Consider the following 24,130-nt stretch of genomic DNA (forward strand, 5'->3'; position numbering starts at 1 on the left):
CTGATCTCTGCCTCCCCTCCGCTGATATTCTGATTTAACTGAGATGAGGCTTCAGCAATGGGATTTACAGAGCTCCCCTTGTGATTCAAATGTGTAGCCAAGTTTATAAACCACTGGCCTTGGCCATACTGAGGATATAAAGAACTCTACCTGGATGAGGAAGCAGAGTAAACAGTGATTCTGCAGGAGCAGGAGTGTATGTTTCTGTGTACAGGGTAGTTGGGGTGGGGGTCTGTGACCTCTTTTGCCCACTCTGAGGCCTTCCTGGCCCCTCATTGCACAGCCTTTCCACGCTTCTCACCTGAATGCCTGGATTCTCCTGCGCCCTGGTGGCGATTTTCAGTATGATACAGTTGTCTCAGGAGATTTCATACAAGCCCCATCTTAGTTCATCACAAACCTATGAGCAGGATTCCCAAGGTGTGGCTTGCTGGGAGGGAAATCCTGAGAACTATACAGGATGAGCAGCTCAGCAGTAACTTCAGGAGTTGCTCCTGCGCAGGGAAGTTCAGGGAGCTCCAGGCGACTGGCCAAGCACGGGTGTGGCTTCCTGTGCCTGGGATCTGAAGTGTGTGTGTGTGTGTGTGTGTGCTCAGTCATGACGACTCTTTGGGACCCCATGGACAGAGGATGGGATTTCCCAGGAAAGAATACTGGAGTGGGTTGCCATTTCCTCCTCCAGGGGATCTTCCCGACCCAGGGATTGAACCTGATTCTCTTGGGTCTCCTGCACTGGCAGGTGGATTCCTTACCACTAGTGCCCCCTAGGGGCTCGAGGGACCTGATCTTAACGTCAGTGACAGGTAATTCCCAGGCTCAGTGATAAAGAATCTGCCTGCCAATGCAGGAGACACAGGAGCCACAAGATCGATACCTGGGTTGGGAAGAAGCCCTGGGGGAGGAAACGGCAACCCTCTCCAGTATTGTAATCTTGCCTGGAAAATCTCATGAACAGAGGAGCCTGATGGGCTACAGTCATAGGGGCACAAAGAGTTGGACATGATTGAACACAGGCAGTGATAAGTGCCTATAATATCGAGCATCAAGAAGTGCAGAGGTGTAATGTAATAAGCGTCCCAATAAACAGCCGCTGCCCCTTGTTTTGCTCCATGTGACAAGCATGTGCTTTTACTTAACTATCATATCATGTTTAATTTTTTTTTGGTATATGGAAATTTATTATATCATTCTCTCATCATCAAAATTTATGATCTTGGTCTTTCCTTCTTGCTTTTGTAGAAGACCAAAAAAGACACTGGCTACTTTGACATCCTTAAATTGGACTCCAGGAATGTCACCAACAGCATGACCTTTGGAACCAAATCCAGCAACCAGAACTTCATCATTTTCCTCGATAAAATTCAAGCAACCATCACTGGGTACAAAAGCCTGTGATTTTTTGCCATTCTTGGTGAACTGAACCCTGACACATTTCCTGATGGCAGAATTTGGCTGTTTGGCTTCAACCCCTATTTTTTCGAGCACAATTCTCTTGGCATGAGAAGTGCATCCAAAAGGGTTGGCCTTGAGGGCTGTGCCCAAATGGGCTTTCTTACACTGTTACCATGCCGCTTCTGGGCTCGTCGGTGGCTACAGAGCTTCCTGGCAAAAGCCACACTTGCTCATCCTACCAGCATTGTGGGCCTGAACGAAAGACCATCATGTTTAATTTTAACACAAACTCAGAGGGTACTAGGATGTTAGGACCCCCATCTTACAAGAGCTTAAGGACCTTGCTAGAGGTCATAAGACTACTGACAGATGCAGCACCTGAGCCCCGGTGGAACCGCACAGTCTGTCCCCGCTCCACCTGTGTCCCATGGGACCAGGAGGTCTCCCTGCCCAAAGACCTGCTCAGCGGCTTCAGCCTGACTCCCTGGGTGGGTCCGTGTGGTCCCTCCAGGCGCCCGCAGCCCCTTTGCTCCTATAGCCCCTGACTCAGGTCCTTCCTTCTGCAGAGCAGCCCCCGAGGACTCCACGGTTGGCAGGAGGACACCCTTGCCCCATTCTAGCAGCTTCTCCCTGTGGCCAACTCCCAGAGGTGGGGTCAGGCCAGGTTGTGAGGAGAATCATGAGAGAAGCAGGAAGGTGTGAGCTTGTAGTCAGCACCTTCCTCTGACCTGGGACCTCCCTCTCTTCTGACACTTCCCCACACTCAGGGCAGCTCCACTCCATGCCCCACCTTTCTCCATTACAAGTGCTCCTGTAGCTCTGCTGTGGATCAGAGTCACCAGGGGAGGGGTCAGAATACAGAGTCCTAGGCTCCAGCCCCAAAGGTCTGATCCAACATCCCAGTGGATTGGGATGCAGGGGGTCCTCTGAGAACATTCTGAGAAGCATTTAACAGACCTGCCACTCACATCTGTGGGCCCTGGGTCAAGAGTATAATGAAGCCCATCCTTTATGTTTAAATATTTAAAAGTTATAAATCAAACTAACCCACTGTCAAATATACCCTCATAACCACATGGCAGGCTGGGGTTCCTGGACCCTGGAGTTTGGAGCTAGAAGGCAGGACAGCAGAGAGAGGGGCTGACCCAGCCCCCAGCCCTCCCCCTGTTCTTCCCACCTCTGGCTCTGATCTTCTCTGTGCCCTGAGGAATCTGCTGCTCAAGCAAGAGCACCTCCAGCCTTCAAGTCCAAGCTCAGGCCACCCTCTTCTGCCCCATAAACAGCTGAATCTTGACCACCTGTCGGGCTGGAAGATGGGCCCCAGGAGGGAGGCCTGCACTGGTGCTGGGAACAGGGTCCAGGTACTCACAGCACCGCCTGGAGTGGGCGGGGCTCCAGGTGGCCACATGCCCTGGTCCTCTCTGGCTGTCTGCACCTGGGGAAGGGTGCAAACGCAGGATGACCTGAGCAGGGCCTCTAAACCAGCACTTCCCAACCTGTACTGTGAGCAGGACTCACCTGGGTTCTAGAGATTCTGAGTCAGTAGGTCTGGGATAGAGACAAGATTTTATGTTCTAACAGCCTCACAGGCCAGCCAATGTTGCTGGTCCACAGGATGCACTTAGAACAGCAGAGCCGCAGGGCAGGGTGGGCAGGGTTTTCCTGTAAAGGACCAGGAAGTCCGTTTCCAGGATTTGTGGGCCTTATGGTTTCTGCTCAGAAAAATATCTACTTCTGCTTCATGACTATGCTAAAGCCTTTGACTGTGTAGATCACAACAAACTGGAAAACTTAAAGAGATGGGAGTACCAGACCACCTTACCTGTCTCCTGAGAAACCTGTATGCAGGTCAAGAAGCAACAGTTAGAACCGGACATGGAACAACTGCCTGGGTCAAAATTGGTAAAGGAGTATGACAAGGCTGTATATTGTCACCCTGCTTATTAAACCTACATGGAAAGAATGCACGTATATGTATAACTGAATCACTGCTGTACAGCAGACATTATTAACACAACAGTGTAAGCCAACCATACTTATGTATATTTTTAAAGAAACAAGAAAAAAAAAAGCCAAGGGTGTCAGTAGGTTCACTATTAATATTTACTCTAGTGACTTGCTTAGCCTGGTGTTTGTCTGATTTTTCCACTTTAAAAATATAATTCTTCCCTAAAGAATTAATCTGAGAAGATATTTTGAGTCCATGAAAATGCTGTGTCTCTTCCAACCCCTAAACACTCAACATATGTTCAGTCAATGATGAATTTTGTCTGAATTATTTATGACAATGGCTCCCATATGGTACTTTTCTATCAATCTGTCTGCATTTGTGAGTTGCCTTCCTACAGTAAAAAATAAATTTCCCTTAGTCCTGTCTATTTTATGTCTTATTGGAATAAGTATAAACTCATGGATTTTTAAAAATTTTTATTGTTGCCAAATGTAGGGTTTAAAAATCTTCAATCTACTGTTTATTGTTATTTACTTACAAAAGTTCTAATGTGATATAAACTCCATCTCAGAGACTCATTTTTTTGTCTAGGTAGTCTGCAAAATGTAATTTAAAAACTGTTTTTCACATAATGTCCTCCAGAATTAAATGTGATTAACTATTGGATCAAACACTGGTTTGGAATACACAAAGCCTCCACCTATCAGGTGGATAATTGTGAGCATTGTTGCTGAGTGAAAGAGTGAAGTTAGTCAGAACCCTCCAATGTAAACTCCATGTAGAACATTCTTAGTGTGTCTAAGTCTTAACCTTGTTCTTCTTAAAAATATCACACAATCCCAATTTGATTATGGCAGGTCACATGGTTCTGGTGTATGGATGAAGGTCTCTTAGGGCTGGGGCATGTTATTCCTTCTAGTAATGTTATTTTTTAGGTCTAAACTCAAATAAATATGTATTTCTCCCAGTTTTCAACATACTGCTGGTTTAGTCCTGAAAAAAAAAAAAAATCCTTAGAACATTAGGTTTAAAAAACAAAAACTCAGTTAATCCATATTCTGTTTTAAAATTAGAATTAATAATGTATATATGAAACCTTGATTTAAAAAAACCTGTTGTGTTTCTAGATACCCCTCTTTAACACCAGGACCATGCTGCTGATTCAAGAATAGGATCTATATAAATACATGCACAGAATTATTTTTAGACTAAAGCTACATGGCCGAAGGGTGTCCATAGTCCATTTTGTCAAAGATGGTGCCAGTTTATTTCCCTGGCACTCTGGCTGGTTACTGCTTTCCTTTCACTCTCAAGTGTCCCACTCTGGACAGTACATTCTTCGGATACCCACACTGCTGGTGAGAGCAGAGAAAGACCTAACAGGTAGATCAGTGTGACTGACTCCACAACCAGGGCTTTCTGTTATCCCAGGCTACTTCTTAGAATTCCAAAATTATAAAGTTGAAAATGAAGGTTTGTTCTCAGTCATCATTTACGCATTCAGAAAACATTTACTGAGCACCCCCTATGTAACAGATACTGTGCTGAAAGATATAATTAAAAAGTGAATAGGGCACAGTTCCAAGTCTTTTTCTCACTTAGTTTAGTGAGAAAACAAACCATATGAATACTCATAGTCAGGGCAGGCTACATAGTTTACATAACCTGTGTAAAATGGAAAGAACAGGCCCCTTGTTTAAGAATCACCGCACTGATGACAATAGGACACTAACCAAGTACGGTTCAGTTTAACAAACGAGAGGCGCTCAGGGTCCTACAGAAAGACGAGTTACCTAGGATGATGACTGGTCTTAAGGTGACTTCCTAGAAGAGGTGACGACTGAGCTGACCCTAGAAGATGAGATTTCTCCCCTTCATGGACCTTCTCCTCTATTTTTTAAACCAGAGGGTATTGAGGAGAATCACTAACTCATCATTTTGACTTACACATCAGTCATCAAGAGTTTCCCCCACAGGACATCTTCATCACCTACCTTAGAGCTGTGACAGAGGATGTGGCAGGACATGGAGACACATGTGCTGTTCAGACCTCCCTTCAAGGACTCATTGCCTGGCTGCTGGGGGTGCTGACAGTGGGCAACCTTCAGCCACCAGGTTGCATGCAATAATCCTTCCAGGTGGATATATAAAGACCGGCCATTGAATGTGTCAGGACAACCCTGAAGGGCCATCTTCACTCCCGATGCCCCATGGGATCAGCTAAGGTCATCCAGCCAGTGACCCAGCTTGATCTTTCCTTCTGCCCTATCCCGATTCTTCCCTCCTGATTCCATGGTGTTGATTCCAAGGGCAGCCCTGATAAACATCCCAGCACTAAACTCAATCTGAGTCTAATTCCAGAGAACCAGCCTGCAACATGTATCAGAAAATGTTCCAGTACTTAGGGAGGATTTTTATTTGAAAATTACTGGTTACACATGTACTTATAACATTTTAAAACCCCTAAATAAAATATAATATGGTGGAAATAAGGACTTTTTGTGTGAATATCATTACTTTTGGTTTAAAATCCGTAACCTAATGTTGTCTGGCCAAAATGAAATTAAGCTATATATTAATAACAAAAGAAAACTATTATGTTGAAACACATGAAAGTGCCATTTTATACAAAAGGCTGAATGTTAGCAGTTCCACATGTTCAATCTAATAGAAAAAAATCCATTGGCATTTGAAATTTATAGAACATTATACTTATAAATAACTCATGGGTAAAAGATATAGTTAATGAATTAAATTAGGAATTGGAAAATACATAATACTTTGGCTGTTGATTGGTGTAAGTATCAAAACTTGTAGGCTGTAGCTAAAGTGGATCTCAGAAAAAATGTCAGTTTTATATAACTTAGGTTAGAAAAATAATGATGTTATTAATCTGTTTGCAATTTGAGAATTTAGAGAAAAAAATCTCAAAAAGGAAAAGTTGAAAGAAAGAATGATATGATGAACTAGAAAGAAAAACAGAGCATCAATCCAGCAAAAAGTTGATTCTTTGAAAAAAGGAAAAAGTTATACAAGATTACTCATAAAAAAGAGAAGGTTCAAAGAAAATTAAGAGGCCAAAAGAACACAGAGATGCTGCAGAGATTAAACATGTAAGATATTGTGAATAAATTTGTGTCAATCAAGCTCAAAAAGCACGAGAAACAGATCCACTTTTAGAAAAAATGAAACTTATCAAAATGACCCTGCAGAAATAACACATTGAATAGGAAGAATATAATTATTGAAAGTTAACCAGAGAATGAAGGCTAACAACACTGTGAGTGTGATTAATGCCACCAAATTGTGTGATTAAAAATGGTTATATGGTATTATGTTATATATATTTTACCACAATTTTTTTAATGTAAAAAATAAAATCTTCTATCTAGAAGACAGTCTAGAACATGTCTGTCCTTCATTAGCAAATCCCCTGGAAGGGTTCCTACTTTGATAAAGAATATTTTCTCTTCCTTCTATTTTAGAGGGCTTCCCCAGTGGTTCAGTGGTAAAGAATCTGCCTGCAATGCAGGGGACGAATGTACAATATTGTCCTTCTGTATTTTAACCATATGTTTTTTGGAGGGTGACACCTCTCTCTCCTATAATGTTACTTAAACTACATTACTGTATGTTTTTCCTATTACTTTTCTCTGTCGTATTTTAACCAGAGGTCTTTGAGTGGAAAATGGATAGTAGTTCTGTTAAAGGAAGTGGTGATACAAAATGGCATCATCACACAGTCTTCAAGAATCCCTAATATAATTAGAAAGTAATATGTAATTCTGGGAACAGAAAAAAAAAAAGCTGTGAGAACTTCGTCTCAAATGTTAGAAAATGAGTTTGGCTCCAGAATCTCTCAAGACACAAAACCAGCTCTTACTGGTGGCCTGCACCTCTGATTTGGATAAAAAAGAAAATAGTATTACATATAAATAAGCATAAGAAATCCTTTTGCAAGAGCTTGAACTCACTGAGTGAAGCTGGAGAAAAAATTATAGATTAATATTTGTAATATGTAAATATCTGTTGCTGGTGTAAAAAAAGTATAATATAATTTATGCAGGGCAGAAACCTATTGGAAAAATGCCTTTGGAATAGACATGAACTCATGGTAGAAGCACAGAGTCAACTTAGAAATTGTGAAGGCTGATGGTTGTCCACTTGTCATTCATAATATTCATTACCACATGGTCACTGTGAGTGATATCTGGTTATTTTCTTTCAGAGTGCACCTGAGGGGGAAAAAAGACAAAAAACACATATTTATGAGTTTTAAACTCCTTCTTCTAAGGCAACACATTCTTAGGTCCACTGCTTCACGTGAAGCAAATCTTATCACTACTAGAGGCACAATAGGAAAAACCAGGGGTGTATTTATTCAATGGAGGAAGTAGCCCCATTAAAACCTTCATTGGGGCGGACTTAATGCCAAACAACCCATAGATACACATGAGTTCTGATCATTCTGATTCACAGATATGCTTTATCACTAGAGTAAATTGACAAGTAAAATCATTTTACTGACTCAAAGCCTGGAGAGAAATTAAAAACAAGGTGACAAAGAGGCTGGGAAATCTATTAATACTCTCTGCCCAAGGGTTTCTCATTTTCACGCATAAAATGAGCACAACAAATTTGGATGTTAGTATCAGGCTGTATTCCCTGTATTTTATAAACTCTTATTGACAAGCATTGAAAATAAGGAGTACAAAATGGAGAAAGCATAATACTACGTTCTTGCCTGGAGAATCCCACGGACAAAGGAGCCTGGTGGGCTACAGTCCATGGGGTCACAAAGAGTCGGACACGACTGAGAGACTAATACACACACACATGTAGTCATTAAAAAGAATGAGATAACCATATGCATTGATATAATCTGAGATACAACACTGAGTGAAAAAATAAAGGATAGCTATCATTTGTGCTTAGAAACAGGAATTTTCTTCCTGATACACAGAACATCTCAACAGAACAGTCAACAGTGGTGCTGGGGCTCCACCTTGGGGGGGAGCTGTGTGATGACAGGAGTGGAGAGTGATTTATCTTTAGTTCATAAATTTTAAAAAAGTTTTTAAATTTTGTAGCATTAGATAAGCCATGTGTTTTAAAATATATTATTATAAATACATTTTAATTGTTTAGAGCAGTGGTCCCCAACCTTTTTGGCACCAGGGACCCAGTTTCTGGAAGACACTTTTTCCACAGACAGGGCGAGAAAGAGGAGATTCAGGTGTAAAGTGAGCAATGGGGGCAGCAGCTGAAGTTTGCTCCTTTGCACACCACTCACCTCCTGCCATATGGCCCAGTCCCTAACAGCCCACGGACCATAACAGTCTAGCCCAGGAGTTGGGGACCCCTGATTTAGAGTCTCTAAAGCTACTTAAACTATGGGTGTATTTTTTATTACTGGAAGGCAAGTCTTCTGTCTACACCCTTTTAAAAATTGATCCGACTTTTATACTGTAAAACACTTTATATTTCAATGCCCTTAAGCATCTGCTCTCTCATCTGATCCCTGTAATGAGTGTTAAGAAGCCGGCAGGGCTGTAATCCCTGCTCCACACACAGCTGAGGACCTGAGGCTTAGAGATCTTGGAGGACACAAGGCCACGTGGATGCTAAGTGCCTCTTCCATCTATTCAAATGGGTCCAGGCTCCCAGAGCTCAGATATGAGGATTTTATAACTTCTGGGCTCTATTAGGTGATTTCATGAATAGACAAAATGACATCTCTGTTGTACACTGGGAACAAAGAAATTTCAAAAAACTTCAACCTGGCCTGCTTCATCACAGAACAGAGTAGATGACAGGCATTCATTCTTTGAGCTGAATTGTGTCCCCTCCAATTTTACATGTTGAAGTCCTAAACACCACCGTAGCTCAGAATGTGACTGTTTGGAGACAGTATCTTTAAAGAGGCAATAAAACTAAAATGAAGTCATACAGGTGGGTCCTAATCTAACAGACTGGAGTTCTTATAAGAAGAGGAAATCAGGACACAGGCAAACAGAGGGAAGTCCATGTGAGACACTGAGAGAAGACGGCATCTCCAAGCCAAGGAGAGAGACCCGAGAGGAAACCAACCCTACTGACGTCTTGACCTCAGACTTCCAGCCATAGGGCTGTGAGGAAATACGCTTCTGTTGTTTGAGTCACCTGCTCTGTGGTCTTTGTATGGCAGCCCTACCAGACTAATGCCCCCTTCAGCTTTATGAATCCAAAAGGTATTTTTTCTACTATTTCATGGATCAGGGTCAATCAGACAGTGATCAGTTCACCTGAACTATTTGTTCAAGAAAATGTGATGTGGAAGCACCTTCTCCCAGATGTTGGGTTTCCTCTCAAAAGAATGAATTCTGTTCTATTAGAGTGAGAACCTTGTGACTTAGGCTAATCAACCCATTGTTACAGCTCTGAACAAGGCATTGATATCTGATGCTTGCAAATTCAAAAACTGATAGTCTGACAGCTTATCCTCCTAAGAGGATGTAAAGTATGCAGAAGTAATATCAAAATGGGATGAGAATCAAGAACTGCATTTCTTTCTGTAGAGGTGACCTGAGCCAGTGGCAGGACTGAAATCTAAGAGTGAGGTTTGTTCACCCTGTGAACTTGAGTGACCGCCTCCACCTTGGGTACCATGTGAAAGGAGCAGTGTTCTCAGACTTGGCACAGAACACAGAACCTAGGTCTGTACTCAGCCTCCCCAGTGATTCCCCCTCTGTGCTCCCTGGACCAGCTCTGTGACCTTGGGTAAGCCCTGGACCAATCTCTTCATCCATGACTTGCAATAAAAAAGGGCAGTCATGAGGATTATGTGAAATCATACATGCAAGAACTGTGTAAAATAAATTATAAAAAAACTACACAAATATAACTTACCATTAATATTGTTAGAGTAGGGGCAGGATTACTAGACTAGGAATCACAAGATTTCTAATTCTATGACCTATGTCTGCTTCTGTATGTATCTTATGTGACACTTGACTTAAAACATATACTTAAAGAACAGATTTCTAATTCTGTGTCTGCTGCAAACTAGCTTAACACCAATTATACACACAGGACCACATTCCTTCTGAGGACTTAGTTTCCTCACCTATAAAATGAGGATGTTGAACCCTATTATCTTATCTGGCATATCTAAAATTCTGAGATCAATTTCTCATCACTCAGTGACTTGATCATACATAAGGATAATATAGTTTTTTAAATGAACACTTTGACACATAAGTGTCATCACACATCTCTTTGATGTATAATGCCTAAGATCAAAAGAACAAAAGGGTTTTAAGAGTCCTTGCTGCTTTGTGACTTGGTTATATGGGAAATCACTAATGATTATCAGGTCTCAGGAGGGAAACTCTGACTCGGAGACACTCTAGATGAAAGCACTCTGTGAATTTTAGGCACAAGAAATATAGAGTTTCATGTTCAGCTTCTCAACATTTGCATACAATATAGTACTTACAAAAAGCTATCTCTTTCCTACCCTATGAACAGTGGAAGGTACTGGTGTGCATTTCCTCATTTATAAGCAGGACTGAGATGAAACAGTGACAGAGGAATTTAGGCCACATTTTAGATACATTTTTCATACAGAAATACTGTTAGATACTGGGGCATGTTTTCTTTAACAGATATTTTAAATATTACACAAGTAGTTTTATTCTAATTACAAGTAAAAATTTGGGAAATGCAGAAAAATATGAAGAAGGTAAAATGCATCCATAATTTAATACCCAGAGATAAATTTTCAATGGGGAAGCCTTACCACATACAGTCTGAAGCCTCATCCCACCCAAAACCATGCATCTCAAACAGCAAGAGCACCACATCTTCCCATCAATGTCAACCCCACCTTACTCCAGAATGAATTACAGGTGGCTGCATGACAGTGGCTAAGTCCTTAAACTAGACCTCAGTTGTCACATCTGTCCAAGATACTATCACCTGACATTTGTTAGAAAGACACCACGTGACTGAATGTCACTCATCGAGGACCTTCCTCACACCATGTACAGTGCTTAGTGCTCTCACCCACCTCATCTTCAAGCACCATTCAGAGTACAGTGTTAAGGTATTGTGAATTCCTGATTTATCCTGATGGCAACATACCTTCTTCTGGAAGTTACAGGGAGCATGGGCAGGGAGGGGGTAATTGAATAAAATTCTAAATGACAAAGAATTAGGGATTAAGTGACATAACATGTAGGAGTTTTCTTTACAGGTTAGAAACAGAAGCAACTTATACCTTTTCCTGGTAAATCTTCCCAGCCTCAAAATATTCCAGAATTTTTTTCCATAAACTCTCAAATTTCATGGATGTTCCTGGACAGCACTTGCATCACAAATGTGCTGAGAACCAATCAGAATGAAACATAAAGGGTCTGCAAAATGAAAGTGTTCTGTGCTCTAAGGGAATCTGAACCTAGGGTCCATGTGTGTGGTGAGTACTATCTGAAATCTGTCTGTTAGGCACAGGCGCACGTGCACAGAAGCACACATTCATCCTAAACCCCACCCCCACCACTGCTGCAGATTCTCAGCAGACCTGCTTTCAACTGCCACATGTTGTTAAGACCCAGTCATGAAGCTTAGTTTCTGGAGGTTCAGGATTGAAAAGGGCACAGAGATCCTGGGTGGATATTCTGAAGACTGAACCTGGAGACAAACTGTAATTACAACACCCTGCAGCAGGCTCACCTGTTTTGCCATTTCAGTGAGGGCAGAGGCCTCTGCCTTGCCCAGTTTTTGCACCATCTTGTAAAACAGGCTATCTGTATTTTGCAGCAAATCATATGGCCGAGTATATTCTTTCTGTCTCCCTGAATCCAAAACCTGTTAATCAGCAGAAAGAAACCAATTAACACCAGTGTTTCACAGTAACATGTTGTGTGTGTGTGTGTATGTGTGTGTGTGTGTGCGTTAAGTCACTTCAGTTGTGTCAGACTCTTTGCAACCCCATAGACTGTAGCCCATCAAGTTCCTCTGTCAATGGGATTCTCCAGGCAAGAATACTGAGTGGATTTCCATTTCACCTCCAAGGGATCTTTCCGATCCAGGGTTTGAACCCATGTTTCTTATGAGTCTCCTGCAATGACACATGGGTTCTTTACCATGAGCGCCAAATGTTTCACAGTAATATTAAACTTGGACAATATAGAAACAGGCAGGAAAGGGAGAATAGGGAGAATCTATTTGGGTGGTAGGTCTGGCTGGTGTTTAAATGGTTTGATTCCCCTGTTTTACTAGGCAAACAAAGGCCTAACCTGATCTTTTATTATTATAAGGTTATAGGAAAGGAAGAAAATAGAAGTTTTATAGTATGATTACTGACACTCAGCAGTATGTAGCATCTTATATTCTGTCCAGGGCATTTGGGGCTATTATTATTAGTTAATGCTTTTAGCTCTCAGACTCTGAGTTTTGAGGGATATTTATATAGATACACAGAGTTGGAAAATAGCTTGATTCAAGAAAATGGAAGTCAAATTTATCTAAAAAGCAGGTTGATGTCAGACAAACCAGATGGCAGGGCCCTGACAGCAAATTGTCAAATTGGTTTGACAGAATCTGAGCAGTATTTGGGAAAAAAGAAGATGCTTCTTGAATTTCTTTATGGTTCTTTATTACTGTCAGCTGCAAAGAGGGGCAAAATCCTTTATCTGAGAGGTTAAGATGTTTCTTGAAGTTGGCTGTGGTTGTAGTTTATTATTCTGAGAGTATAAGACTGGCAAAAGAAGCTGCTACATAACAGCTTTAGTAGAATTGCTCTGCAAAAAAAAAAAAAAAAAAAAACCTCTAGAAATCCAATTTTCTCCTTGGATAAGATCAAAGAAGCAATTAAGAAATTGAGCTTGTAATTCTAGTGATCATGGACCACACAGCACATGCAGGCAGCCCAATCTGAACTGTCTAGGACCTGAACCTGTTTTCACAAATTATCTTTCACTGCTCCTTTTTATTTCTTTCTAAATTCTTTCCTTACACCCCTTTTATTGCTCATTAATACGTCTGCCAGTTTTCCCGGGTAGCTCAGATGGTAAGAATCCACCAGCAATGCAGGAGACCCTGATGCAATTCCTGGGTGGGGAAGTTCCCGTGGAGAAGGGATAGTCTACCCACTCCAGTGTTCTTGGGCTTCCCTGGTGGCTCAGACAGTAAAGAATCCACCTGCAATGCAGGAGACCTGGGTTCGATCCCTGGGTTGGGAGGACCGGTGGAGGAGAGCATGGCAACCCAGTCCAGTATTCTTGCCTGGAGAATCCTATGGACAGAGGAGCCTGGCCGGCTACAGGCCATGGGGTCACAGAGAGTCAGACACAGACACGACTGAGCGACTAAGCGCAATAGGTCTGCTAATTGGAAATTGAAAGAAAGAGGAAGGAGCTCAATTCTCACTTTCAACTAATTAGTGACTTTGGTTAATGATTTTTTGGGGGGAGGGGAGGGAGTGTCTGAAAGAATTTGCTCAAGTGATATAACTATAAAAACTGTTCTGATGTTAAGTAGTGCTTCTTCATTTAGAGTAAATGTATCTTAAGAGAGTATGCTGAAACTCTAAACAAGACATAGGTTGTTTTTCCACATCTAGGTATTACAGTTAATTCCATTCTTTGTATTTAATTAGAAATATTTATTAAATCTCATAGAGTCCATTTTCCTGTTAATCTTTTGTTCACTTCTGTGGGTAATTGCTAAGGGCAACTCTCTCAAAAGAGCCCAAGAATAATAGAATCTGTCACATTCACATAATAATTTATATCTTCTGCAACTTGGCCAATTCAGATGCTCTTAATGTACAATTTTACTTAAGTATAACATGACAGAACATAACTACTCATTCTGATGTCAAGGAAGAAAAAGTACAATTTTAAAACACAGGTCTCCAAACGCCTATGGTCAACTAATCTATGAAAGAGTAGTCAAGAGTATACAATGGAGAAGACAATCTCATTGACAAATAGTACTGGGAAAGCAGGACACCTACATGGAAATAAATGAAATTAGAACACACTAATTTTTTTGTATATATACAACCATACAAAATAATCCATATACAAAATAAACTCAAAGTGGTTTAAAGACCTAATATAAGACTGGATATTATAAAACTAGAGGAAAACACAGACAGAATACTCTTTGACATGAATCACAACGTTTTATTAGATCAGTCTCGCAAAGCAAAAGAAAAAAGCAAAAGTAAACAATTGGGACCTAATCAAACTTAAAAGCTTTTGAACAGCAAAGAATACCACCAACAAAATGAAAAGACATCCCCAAATGAATGGGATAAAACCAAATGTAACCGACAGGGGTTTAATATCTAAAATACACAAACAACTCATATAACTCAATATCAAAAAACCGACCAAAAAATGGACAGAAGACCTAAATAGACATTTCTCCAAAGAACACATACAGAAAACAAACAAGCACATGAAAAGATGCTCCGCATCACTATTTATCAGAGAAATGTTAATCAAAATCATAATTTGGTATCACTCACAGGAGTCAGAATGGCCATCATGAAAGAGTCTACACATAACAAATGCTGGAGAGGGTGTGGACAAAAGGATACACCTCCTACACTGTTGGTGGAAATATAACCTCGTTCAGCCACGATGGAAAACAGTATGGAAATTTCTGAAAAAAATGGAAAATAGAGCTACCATATGATCTAACAATCTCAGTACTGGATATGTATCTATAAATGACAAAACCCTAATTCAAAAATACACATACAACAATGTTCATAGCAGCAGTACTTAAAATAGCCAAAATATGGAAACAAGCTAAGTGCCCATCAACACATGATTAGTTTAAGAAAATGTGATACCACACACACACACACACACACTTATGCACAATGGAATATTACTCAGACCATACGAAATGATGAAATATTGCCATCCGCACCAACATGGGTAAACCTAGAGAATCACACTAAGTGAAGTAAATCAGACAGAGAAAGACAAATATGATATTATTTGTATGTGCAACCTAAAAACTAATACAAACAAACCTACATATAAAACAGAAATAGACTCACAGAAATGTAAAACAAACTCAGTTACCAAAGATGAAAGGAGAGGGCATATAAATTAAGACTATGGGAGCAATAGATACAAACTACCATAAACAAAACAGATAAACAAAATCAGTTCAGTCGCTCAGACATGTCCAACTCTTTGCAACCCCATGAACCACAGCACGCCAGGCCTCCCTGTCCATCGCCAACTCCCGGAGTTTATTCAAACTCATATCAATTGAGTCGGTAATGCCATCCAACCATCTCATCCTCTGCAGTGCCTTTCTTCTCCTGCCCTCAATCTTTCCCAGCATTAGGGTCTTTTCAAATGAGTCAGCTGTTCACATCAGGTGGCCAAAGTACTGGAGTTTCAGCTTCAACATCAGTCCTTCCAACTAACACCCAGGACTGATCTTCTTTAGGATGGACTGGTTGGATCTCCTTGCTGTCCAAGGGACTCTCAAGAGTCTTCTGCAACACCACAGTTCAAAAGCATCAATTTGTTGGCACTCAGCTTTCCTTATAGTCCAAATCTCACATCCATACGTGACTACTGGAAAACCATAGCTCTGACTAGACAGGTGTTTGTTGGCAAAATAATGTCTCTGCTTTTTACTATGTTGTCTAGGTTGGTCATAACTTTCCTTCCAAGGAGTAAGCATCTTTTAATTTCATGGCTGCAATCACCATCTGCAGTGATTTTGGAGCCAAGAAAAATAAAGACTGACACTGTTTCCCCATCTATTTGCCATGAAGTGATGGGACCGGATGCCATGATCTCAGTTTTCTGGATGTTGAGCTTTAAGTCAACTTTTTTACTCTCCTCTTTCACTTTCATCAAGAGGCTCTTTACTTCTTCTTCACTTTCTGCCATAAGGGTGGTGTCATCTGCATATCTGAGGTTATTGATATTTCTCCCGGCAATCTTGATTCCAGCTTCTGCTTCTTCCAGCCCAGAGTTTCTCATGATGTACTCTGCATATAAACTAAATAAGCATGTTGACAATATACAGCCTTGACATACTGCTTTTCCTATTTGGAACCAGCCTGTTGTTCCATGTCCAATCTAACTGTTGCTTCCTGACCTGCATATAGGTTTCTCAAGAGGCAGGTCAGGTGGTCTGGTATGCCCATCTCTATCAGAATTTCCCACAGTCTCTTGTGATCCACACAGTCAAAGGCCTTGGCATAGTCAATAAGGCAGAAATAGATGTTTTTCTGGAGCTCTCTTGCTTTTTTGATGATCCAGCAGATGTTGGCAATTTGATCTCTGGTTCCTATACCTTTTGTAAAACCAACTTGAACATCTGGAAGTTCACAGTTCACGTATTGCTGAAGCCTGGCTTGGAGAATTTTAAGAATTACTTTACTAGCGTGTGAGATGAGTGCAATTGTGTGGTAGTTTGAGCATTCTTTGCATTGCCTTTCTTTGGGATTGGAAAGAAAACTGATTTTTTCCAGTCCTGTGCCACTGCTGAGTTTTCCAAATTTGCTGGCATATTGACTGCAGCACTTTCACAGCATCATCTTTCAGGATTTGAAATAGCTCAATTTGAATTCCATCACCTCCACTAGCTTTGTTTGTAGTGATGCTTCCTAAGCCCACTTGACTTCACATTCCAGAATGTCTGGCTCTAGGTAAGAGATCACACCATTGTGATTATCTGGGTTGTGAAGATCTGTTTTGTACAGTTCTTCTGTGTATTCTTGCCACCTCTTCTTAATAGCTTCTGCTTCTGTTAGGTCCATACCATGTCTGTCCTTTATTGAGCCCATCTTTGCATGAAATATTCCCATGCTATCTCTAATTTACTCAAAGAGATCTCTAGTCTTTCCCATCCTATTGCTTTCCTCTATTTTTTTGCATTGATCACTAAGGAAGGCTTTCATATCTCTCCTTGCTCTTCTTTGGAACTCTGCATTCATATAGGTATATCTTTCCTTTTCTCCTTTGCTTTTCACTTCCCTTCTTTTCACAGATATTTGTAAGGCTTCCTCAGACAGCCATTTTGCTTTTTTTGCATTTCTTTTTCTTGGGGATGGTCTTGATTCCTGTCTCCTATACAATCAGTCCTGTGGCCACTGCTGAGTATAACACAGGTAACTATATCCAATATCCTGTAATTATCTATAATGGAAAATATTCTGAAAAAAATATACACATATTTTGGTGAATCACTTTGCTATACATCTGAAACTAACAAAATATTGTAAATCAACTATATTTCATGCTTACACGGAGAAGGCAATGGCACCCCACTCCAGTACTCTTGCCTGGAAAATCCCATGGATGGAGGAGCCTGGTAGGCGGCAGTCCATGGGGTCGCTAAGAGTCGGACACGACTGAGTGACTTCACTTTCACTTTTCACTTTCATGCATTGGAGAAGGAAATGGCAACCCACTCCAGTGTTCTTGCCTGGAGAATCCCAGGGACGGGGAGCCTGGTGGCTGCCGTCTATGGGGTCACACAGAGTCGGACGTGACTGAAGTGACTTGGCATAGCATAGCATAGCATAGCATAGCATCATGCTTACAAACAGGAGTAACACACAGCCAAAACACATTTGAGGAACACTTAAGTAAATTTTCATTAATTTCTGAATTGATTCTGCAAACATTTATTGCAAATTTAAGTGCAATGATGGCACTTTGCTAGATGCTGTGGAAGATGAAATCACATATAAGCCACAGACCCTGCCCCTAGGGAGCCTGTATTGAGAGGAGAGAGAGAGAAGAAAATTTCAAGTGTCTATCATGCAGGGAAAAAAGCACAAGAAGGGTTTAGTAACAGAAGACATGACTTCTGGTCAGAGGTTCTGAGGATGAGCTTCAAGGAGGAGAGAGGGCAATGAACTAGACCTTGAAGAAAGGACAGGCATGAGCATTCAGAAACAGGGGTAGGTGGAGAGTGGTCTTTCCAGACACATGGACTATTATGGGCCAAGTGTTCTGGAGATGAGCCTGGCAGCTCCTTAAGGACAGAGTTATGTAGTTTTCCTTGTTTGCTGTTGCATCTCAGGGCCCTGGCATTGTACAAGATGAGTTACGGGCACACAGTACATGCCGGTTGAAAGTTCAATACAAATGAAACAAAATTCAGTGTGTGACTGGGTGAGCGGCCAATGGTGTGATCTGTGAAGACTACAGGGTGAAATCAAGGGGAGGATGAGTCCAGCTGGCATGGCAACAGGTAAGGCAGGGGATACAGGGATTACAGGATGAGGGATGTGGACCTGGAGGACCACATGCCTCAGGTTGATGGCTGTGGACAAGATGGAGAGTGAGAGGGGAAATGAGGGAGGGACAAACCAGGGCTCAGGATGGAGGCTTCAAACTCATTTATGTCAAATACTGGAAAAGATAGAGAAGAAAATAGAGAGAGAGGAGGGGGAGTTGAGAGGAACAGGAGTGCAGTGCAGCCACAGATATTCCAGGGACCTGTCCTACACATAAAGATTAAATGGAGCTACTGCAAGATAATCCAATTAGTTTTCATTGGCAGGATGCCATCACTGATAATGGAGTGGCTGCAGAGAGAGGTGGAGGCAGGAGAGGCTGGAAGAAAAGCCTAGTAAGAAAAGATGCCAGGAAGAGTTTTCACTACGGTGACAAACATTAAAGGGAGATCCCATTAGGGACAAATAGAGTGGGGAGGTGAAGATCTGAGTATTAGACCTCTGATTTTGGCTGCTAGGTGACACAGGGACAGTTGTTCAGCCTTGGAAGTTGGGTCCCTCATAAAATGGGTTCTTGTGATTTTCTCAGTGACTAGACACTCAAAATTTTTTCTTAGGTCCTGAAATAATAAATCATTCTTCTTACCCATGGAATGATGAATGCTGGGTCATGGTCACTTCCGTAATTGCTCTCCCAAATCTGCTGCTTTTGCATGTAAGCACCCCCTTCATATGCACGTAAGCACCTCCTTCATAAGGTATTTCTTCTCCCTAATTGTGCTCTCTACTTCCATATTAGTTATTTTTCCTCTAAAAACTTGAATGCAAGCTCTTGGCATGTTTTTGAAGGAGATTTCTCTTCTGAAATGTTCTAACTGTATCCTTGTAGATGCTTATGAAAGAAAAATTCCATGAAGGTAAAAAACAGAATTTAAGTAAAGCTCTAGTTAGGTGTGAGCTGTTTTTTTTGTTTTTCAGGTGGGTATATTACAACAGTTTCTGGGTTTGATTTCTCCGGCAAAAATACTTAGCAGAGATTTGAGCAGAGGAAAAGAGGTAAAGAATATGCATAAGATTGTTTACAAATAGAAGAGGTGGGATTTGAGATTCCTGGTCCTGGTTTTGGTCCTTCATCATTCATTTCCAAAGAATAATGGCAGACAGTGAAAATGTTGAACACAGACAGGTCACTGTTACAGCAAGTGCAGATTTTCATCTGCCTCCTTTGCTCTTGCTTCTAGGGAGAACGCAGGTGATATGAAGACTGGAGTGTGCAGAAGGGAGGGGACAACTATGCTCTTGGCTGAAGAGAAAACAGGTCCCAAGCACCCAGTGAATCCTAAGAACTACAGGAAGAACCCATCTTTTAACACAGAGACAGAGGTGAGTATTGGGATAAAGAGGATTTCTAATTTATCTGTCTTTTCCCACTGTTTTGGAGGGAGTAAGAAAGATTAAATTAGCTGTCCCTATGACTCCATTATGTTTAATAAAATTAAAATTGAGAGACCATCTTTATAAAATAGAATTCTGAAACATTAATGGTACTTAATGAACCAAAGTTGAGTAAATCCCTTTGAAGGGTCAACACAAAAACAAAGCTATTAACCAAGTCAGTTGTTTCCCAACAAGTCTTTTGCTTAATTTATTTAGAGTAAACAAAACTACTTCAAACAGCTGAGATAAGAAAAGGAGCGAAAAGCAAAGGAGAAAAGGAAAGATATAAACATCTGAATGCAGAGTTCCAAAGAATAGCAGGGAGTGATAAGAAAGCCTTCCTTGGTGATCAATACAAAGAAGAAAGAGAGGAAAACAATAGAATGGGAAAGACTAGAGATCTCTTCAAGAAAATTAGAGATACCAAGGGAACATTTCATGCAGAGATGGGCACAATAAAGGGCAAAAATGGTATGGACCTAAAAGAAGCAGAAGATATTAAGACCAGGTGGCAAGAATACACAGAAGAAGTATATCAAAAAAGATCTTAATGACCCAGATAACCATGATGGTGTGATCACTCACCTAGAACCAGACATCCTGGAATGAAAAGACAAGTGGACCTTAAGATGCATCACTATGAACAAAGGTAGTGGAGGTGATGGAATTCCAGCTGAGCTATTTCAAATCCTAAAAGATGATACTGTGAAAGTGCTGCACTCAATATGCCAGCAAATTTGGAAAACACAGCAGTGGCCACAGGACTGGAAAAGGTCAGTTTTCATTCCAATGGTAAAGAATGTTCAAACTACCACACAATGTACACATTTCACATGTTAGCAAAGTAACATTCAAAATCCTTCAAACTAGGCTTCAATAGGATGTGAACCAAGAACTTCCAGATTTGGAAGCTGGATTTAGAAAAAGAGGAACAAGAGATCAAACTGCCAACAAGAGAATTTCAGAAAAATATCACCTTCTGCTTCATTGACTATCCTAAAGCCTTTGAATGTATGGATCACAACTGTGGAAAGTTTTTCAAGAGATGGGAATACCAGACCACCTTAGCTGCCTCCTGAGAAACGTGTATGCAGGAAAAGAAGCAATAGTTAGAACTGGATATGAAACAACAGACTGGTTCCAAGTTGGGAAAGGAGTACCGCAAGGCTGTATATTGTCACCTTGCTTATTTAACTTCTATACCAAGTACATCATGTGAAATGCCAGGCTGGATGAAGTACAAGCTGGAATCAAGATTGCTGGGAGAAATATTAAAAACTTTAGATATTCAGATAACACCAGCTTTATGGCAGAAAGCAAAGAGGAACCAAAGAGCCTCTTGATGAAGGCAAAAGAGGAGAGTGAAAAAGATGGTTTAAAACTTAACATTCAAAAACTAGGATCATGGCATCCAATCCCATCACTTCATGGCAAATAGACGGGGGAACAATGGAAACAGTGACAGATTTTATTTTCTTGGGCTCCAAAATCACCACAGAGAGTGATTACAGCCTTAAAATTAAAAGACGCTTACTCTTTGGAAGAAAAGCTGCAACAAACATAGACAACATCTTAAAAAGCAGAGACATTACTTTGCTGACAAAGATCTGTATAGTCAAAGGTATGGTTTTTCCAGTAGTCATGAATGGATGTGAGAATTGGACTACATAGAAGGCTGAGTGCTGAAGAACTGATGCTTTTGAACTGCAGTGTTAGAGAAGACTCCTGAGAGTCCCTTAGATTGCAAGGAGATCAAATCAGTCAATCTGAAAGGAAATCAACCCTGAATATTCATTGGAAGGACTGATGCTGAAGCTGAAGTTCCAATACTTTGGCCACTGATGTGAAGAACCAACTGATTAGAAATGACCCTGATGCTGGGAAAGACAGAGGGAAGGAGGAGCAGGGGACGACACAGGATGAGATGCTTGGATGACATCACTGACTCAATGGACATGAATTTGAACAAACTCTGGGAGATGGTGAAGGACAGGGAAGCCTAGTGTGTGGCAGTACATCAGGTTGCCAGGAGTCAGTCATGACTGAGCAACTGAGCAACAACAAAACAAAATCCTACCTTTCTGTTTTTGTGCAAATATATTCATCACTAAAACAAAATGAACTTGTTACAAGAAATGACAACCCACTCTAATATTCTTGCCTGGAGAATCCCCATGGTCAGACAAGCCTGGGAGGCTACAGTTCATAGGGTGGCACAAAAATCAGACACAACTTAGCAACTAAACAACAACAGCTTCAGCACCTATAACCACAGGACTTCATGGTGACAACCCTGTTGGTTATGCCTGTTATCAACATCTGTCACCTCCCCAGCCCCTCCCTCAGGCTGGCTGCCTGCCCTCTGGAGCGTCAGGTTTTGCAGCAGGTTGACTCATCTCATGTCCACATTAAAGCTTTCAGAACAGACAGTCACCTGCTTTACAAATCCAATATCCCTTGGAGATATTCAGGGTTCAGTTCCGGCATACCAGAATATAGTGAATATCACAATACAGTCAATTACACAAAATTTCTGGCTTCCCAGGCTGTATAAAAGTTATATTTAGACTACACTGTAGCCTAGCAAGTGTGCAGCAGCATTATGCCTGAGAAAACAATGTACAGACCTTAATTTAAAAAATAATTTATTGCTAATGGGTGTACCTATGGGTGATTCTTGTTGATGTATGACAGAAAACAAAATTCTTAAAAGCAATTATCTTTCAATTAAAATTTAACTAAAATAATAATAATTTATTGCTGAAAAACACTATCATTGTAGACTTCAGCAAATAACACCAAAGATTGTTGATCAAGTACTCTTGAGAGTACTTGCCTGGAGAATCCCATGGACAGAGGAGGTTGGTAGGCTGCAGTCCATGTGGTCGCTAAGAGTCGGACCCGACTGAGCGACTTCACTTTCACTTTTCACTCTGATGCATTGGAGAAGGAAATGGCAACCCACTCCAGTGTTCTTGCCTCGAGAATCCCAGGGACAGGGGAGCCTGGTGGGCTGCTGTCTATGGGGTCACACCAAGTCGGACATGACTGAGGCGACTTAGCAGACACAGACACGGAGTGAGCAAATGCTGTTGGAAAAATGGTACCTATAGACTTTCTCAACTTTCTGACAAACCTTTAATTTGTAAAAACAAAAAAAAATGTACTATCTGAGAACTTCAATAAAACAAGGTATGCCTGTACCTCTAAAGCAAGCAATAAAGAAACTGATTCAAAAATCAAAGGTTTGAAAAATAACTATTTGTTATTTGTGATGATTTGCTGAATTGAAAACCAACTGGTAATCAGAAGCTCTAGATCAAAATATAAGATCTACACCTGGGGTGATTGGAGCACAGAGGACAATTCCCAACTCTGAAGCTGGGGGATGCATGTCTCTTAGTCCTCTAAGGTCTAATCCTGCTGTTCCAACAAGAGGAGTCAGCAACCACAAGCAGTTCAGAACAAAATATAAACAAGTAGCCAAGTTTACATCTCCTGGTGGGACCTCCCTGTGACATCACTGATGACCTCCATCAGGGACCTTTAAACTGAAGGTCTCCCAACATAGGAGTAGGAAGGGCAGCTCCACACTGAAGGACAAGGTCATCATGGAAAACAATAATTTTGTTTTGTCAAAAAACAATGACATCCAGTCATTGCAAAGGTGATAGGCTCCAAAGAGAACCCTCACATGTCTCTTCTCTCTCCATCTTCCCCATTCACCCAGATGCTTGGTCTCCACACCCAGACACCAGCATCGATTCCTCTCTCCCCACTCAGGTCCCACATTCAATTCATCACTTGGCTCCTCTTCCTTACCTCCCCCAAATCCAACCATCTCACCATTTCTACTGCAGACACCTTAGTCTCAGCCACCAACAGTCAAGAGAGGGCACAATTGTGAGAGAGAGGGAACACTGCATTTGGAGAATTGAAGACCATCAATGGTTTTAGCTGTAAAGGAAGGAGGGGGAGCAAAGTAGGACAGAACTAGAAAGGTGGAGAGGGTCCAGGCTGTAAATTGCTCTGTTAAAGCATGTTAAAGATTCGTACACTGATCAGTTGAGAAAAAATTGAGGTTACAGAAATTTACCAGAAGATAGGCTTCCCTGGTGACTCAGATGGTAAAG

General features: G+C 41.1%; 1 protein-coding gene and 1 pseudogene across 5 annotated transcripts in view; both read right to left on the reverse strand.

Annotated features, from left to right (window-relative positions):
• The window catches only part of LOC133243936 (ATP-binding cassette sub-family C member 4-like), a 590,639-nt gene that overhangs the window by 414,618 nt on the left and 151,891 nt on the right, over nucleotides 1–24,130 (reverse strand). For 4 of the 5 annotated variants that reach the window (XM_061410641.1, XM_061410639.1, XM_061410642.1 and 1 more), the window contains 2 exons: nucleotides 12,056–12,190; nucleotides 5,726–7,578 (listed from right to left, as the gene is read on the reverse strand). The exons of the other annotated variant lie outside the window; for it this stretch is intronic. In XM_061410641.1, the coding sequence (XP_061266625.1) occupies nucleotides 7,558–7,578; nucleotides 12,056–12,190 (156 nt within the window). In that variant the 3' untranslated portion in view covers nucleotides 5,726–7,557. Of the gene's footprint in view, nucleotides 1–5,725; nucleotides 7,579–12,055; nucleotides 12,191–24,130 lie in introns of those variants that run through there. 5 annotated transcript variants of the gene reach the window in all.
• Nucleotides 553–5,535, reverse strand: LOC133243934 (uncharacterized; annotated as a pseudogene).

The sequence above is a fragment of the Bos javanicus genome, unplaced genomic scaffold, assembly GCF_032452875.1.
Source record: "Bos javanicus breed banteng unplaced genomic scaffold, ARS-OSU_banteng_1.0 tig00001600_1, whole genome shotgun sequence".
Lineage (NCBI taxonomy): Eukaryota > Metazoa > Chordata > Mammalia > Artiodactyla > Bovidae > Bos > Bos javanicus.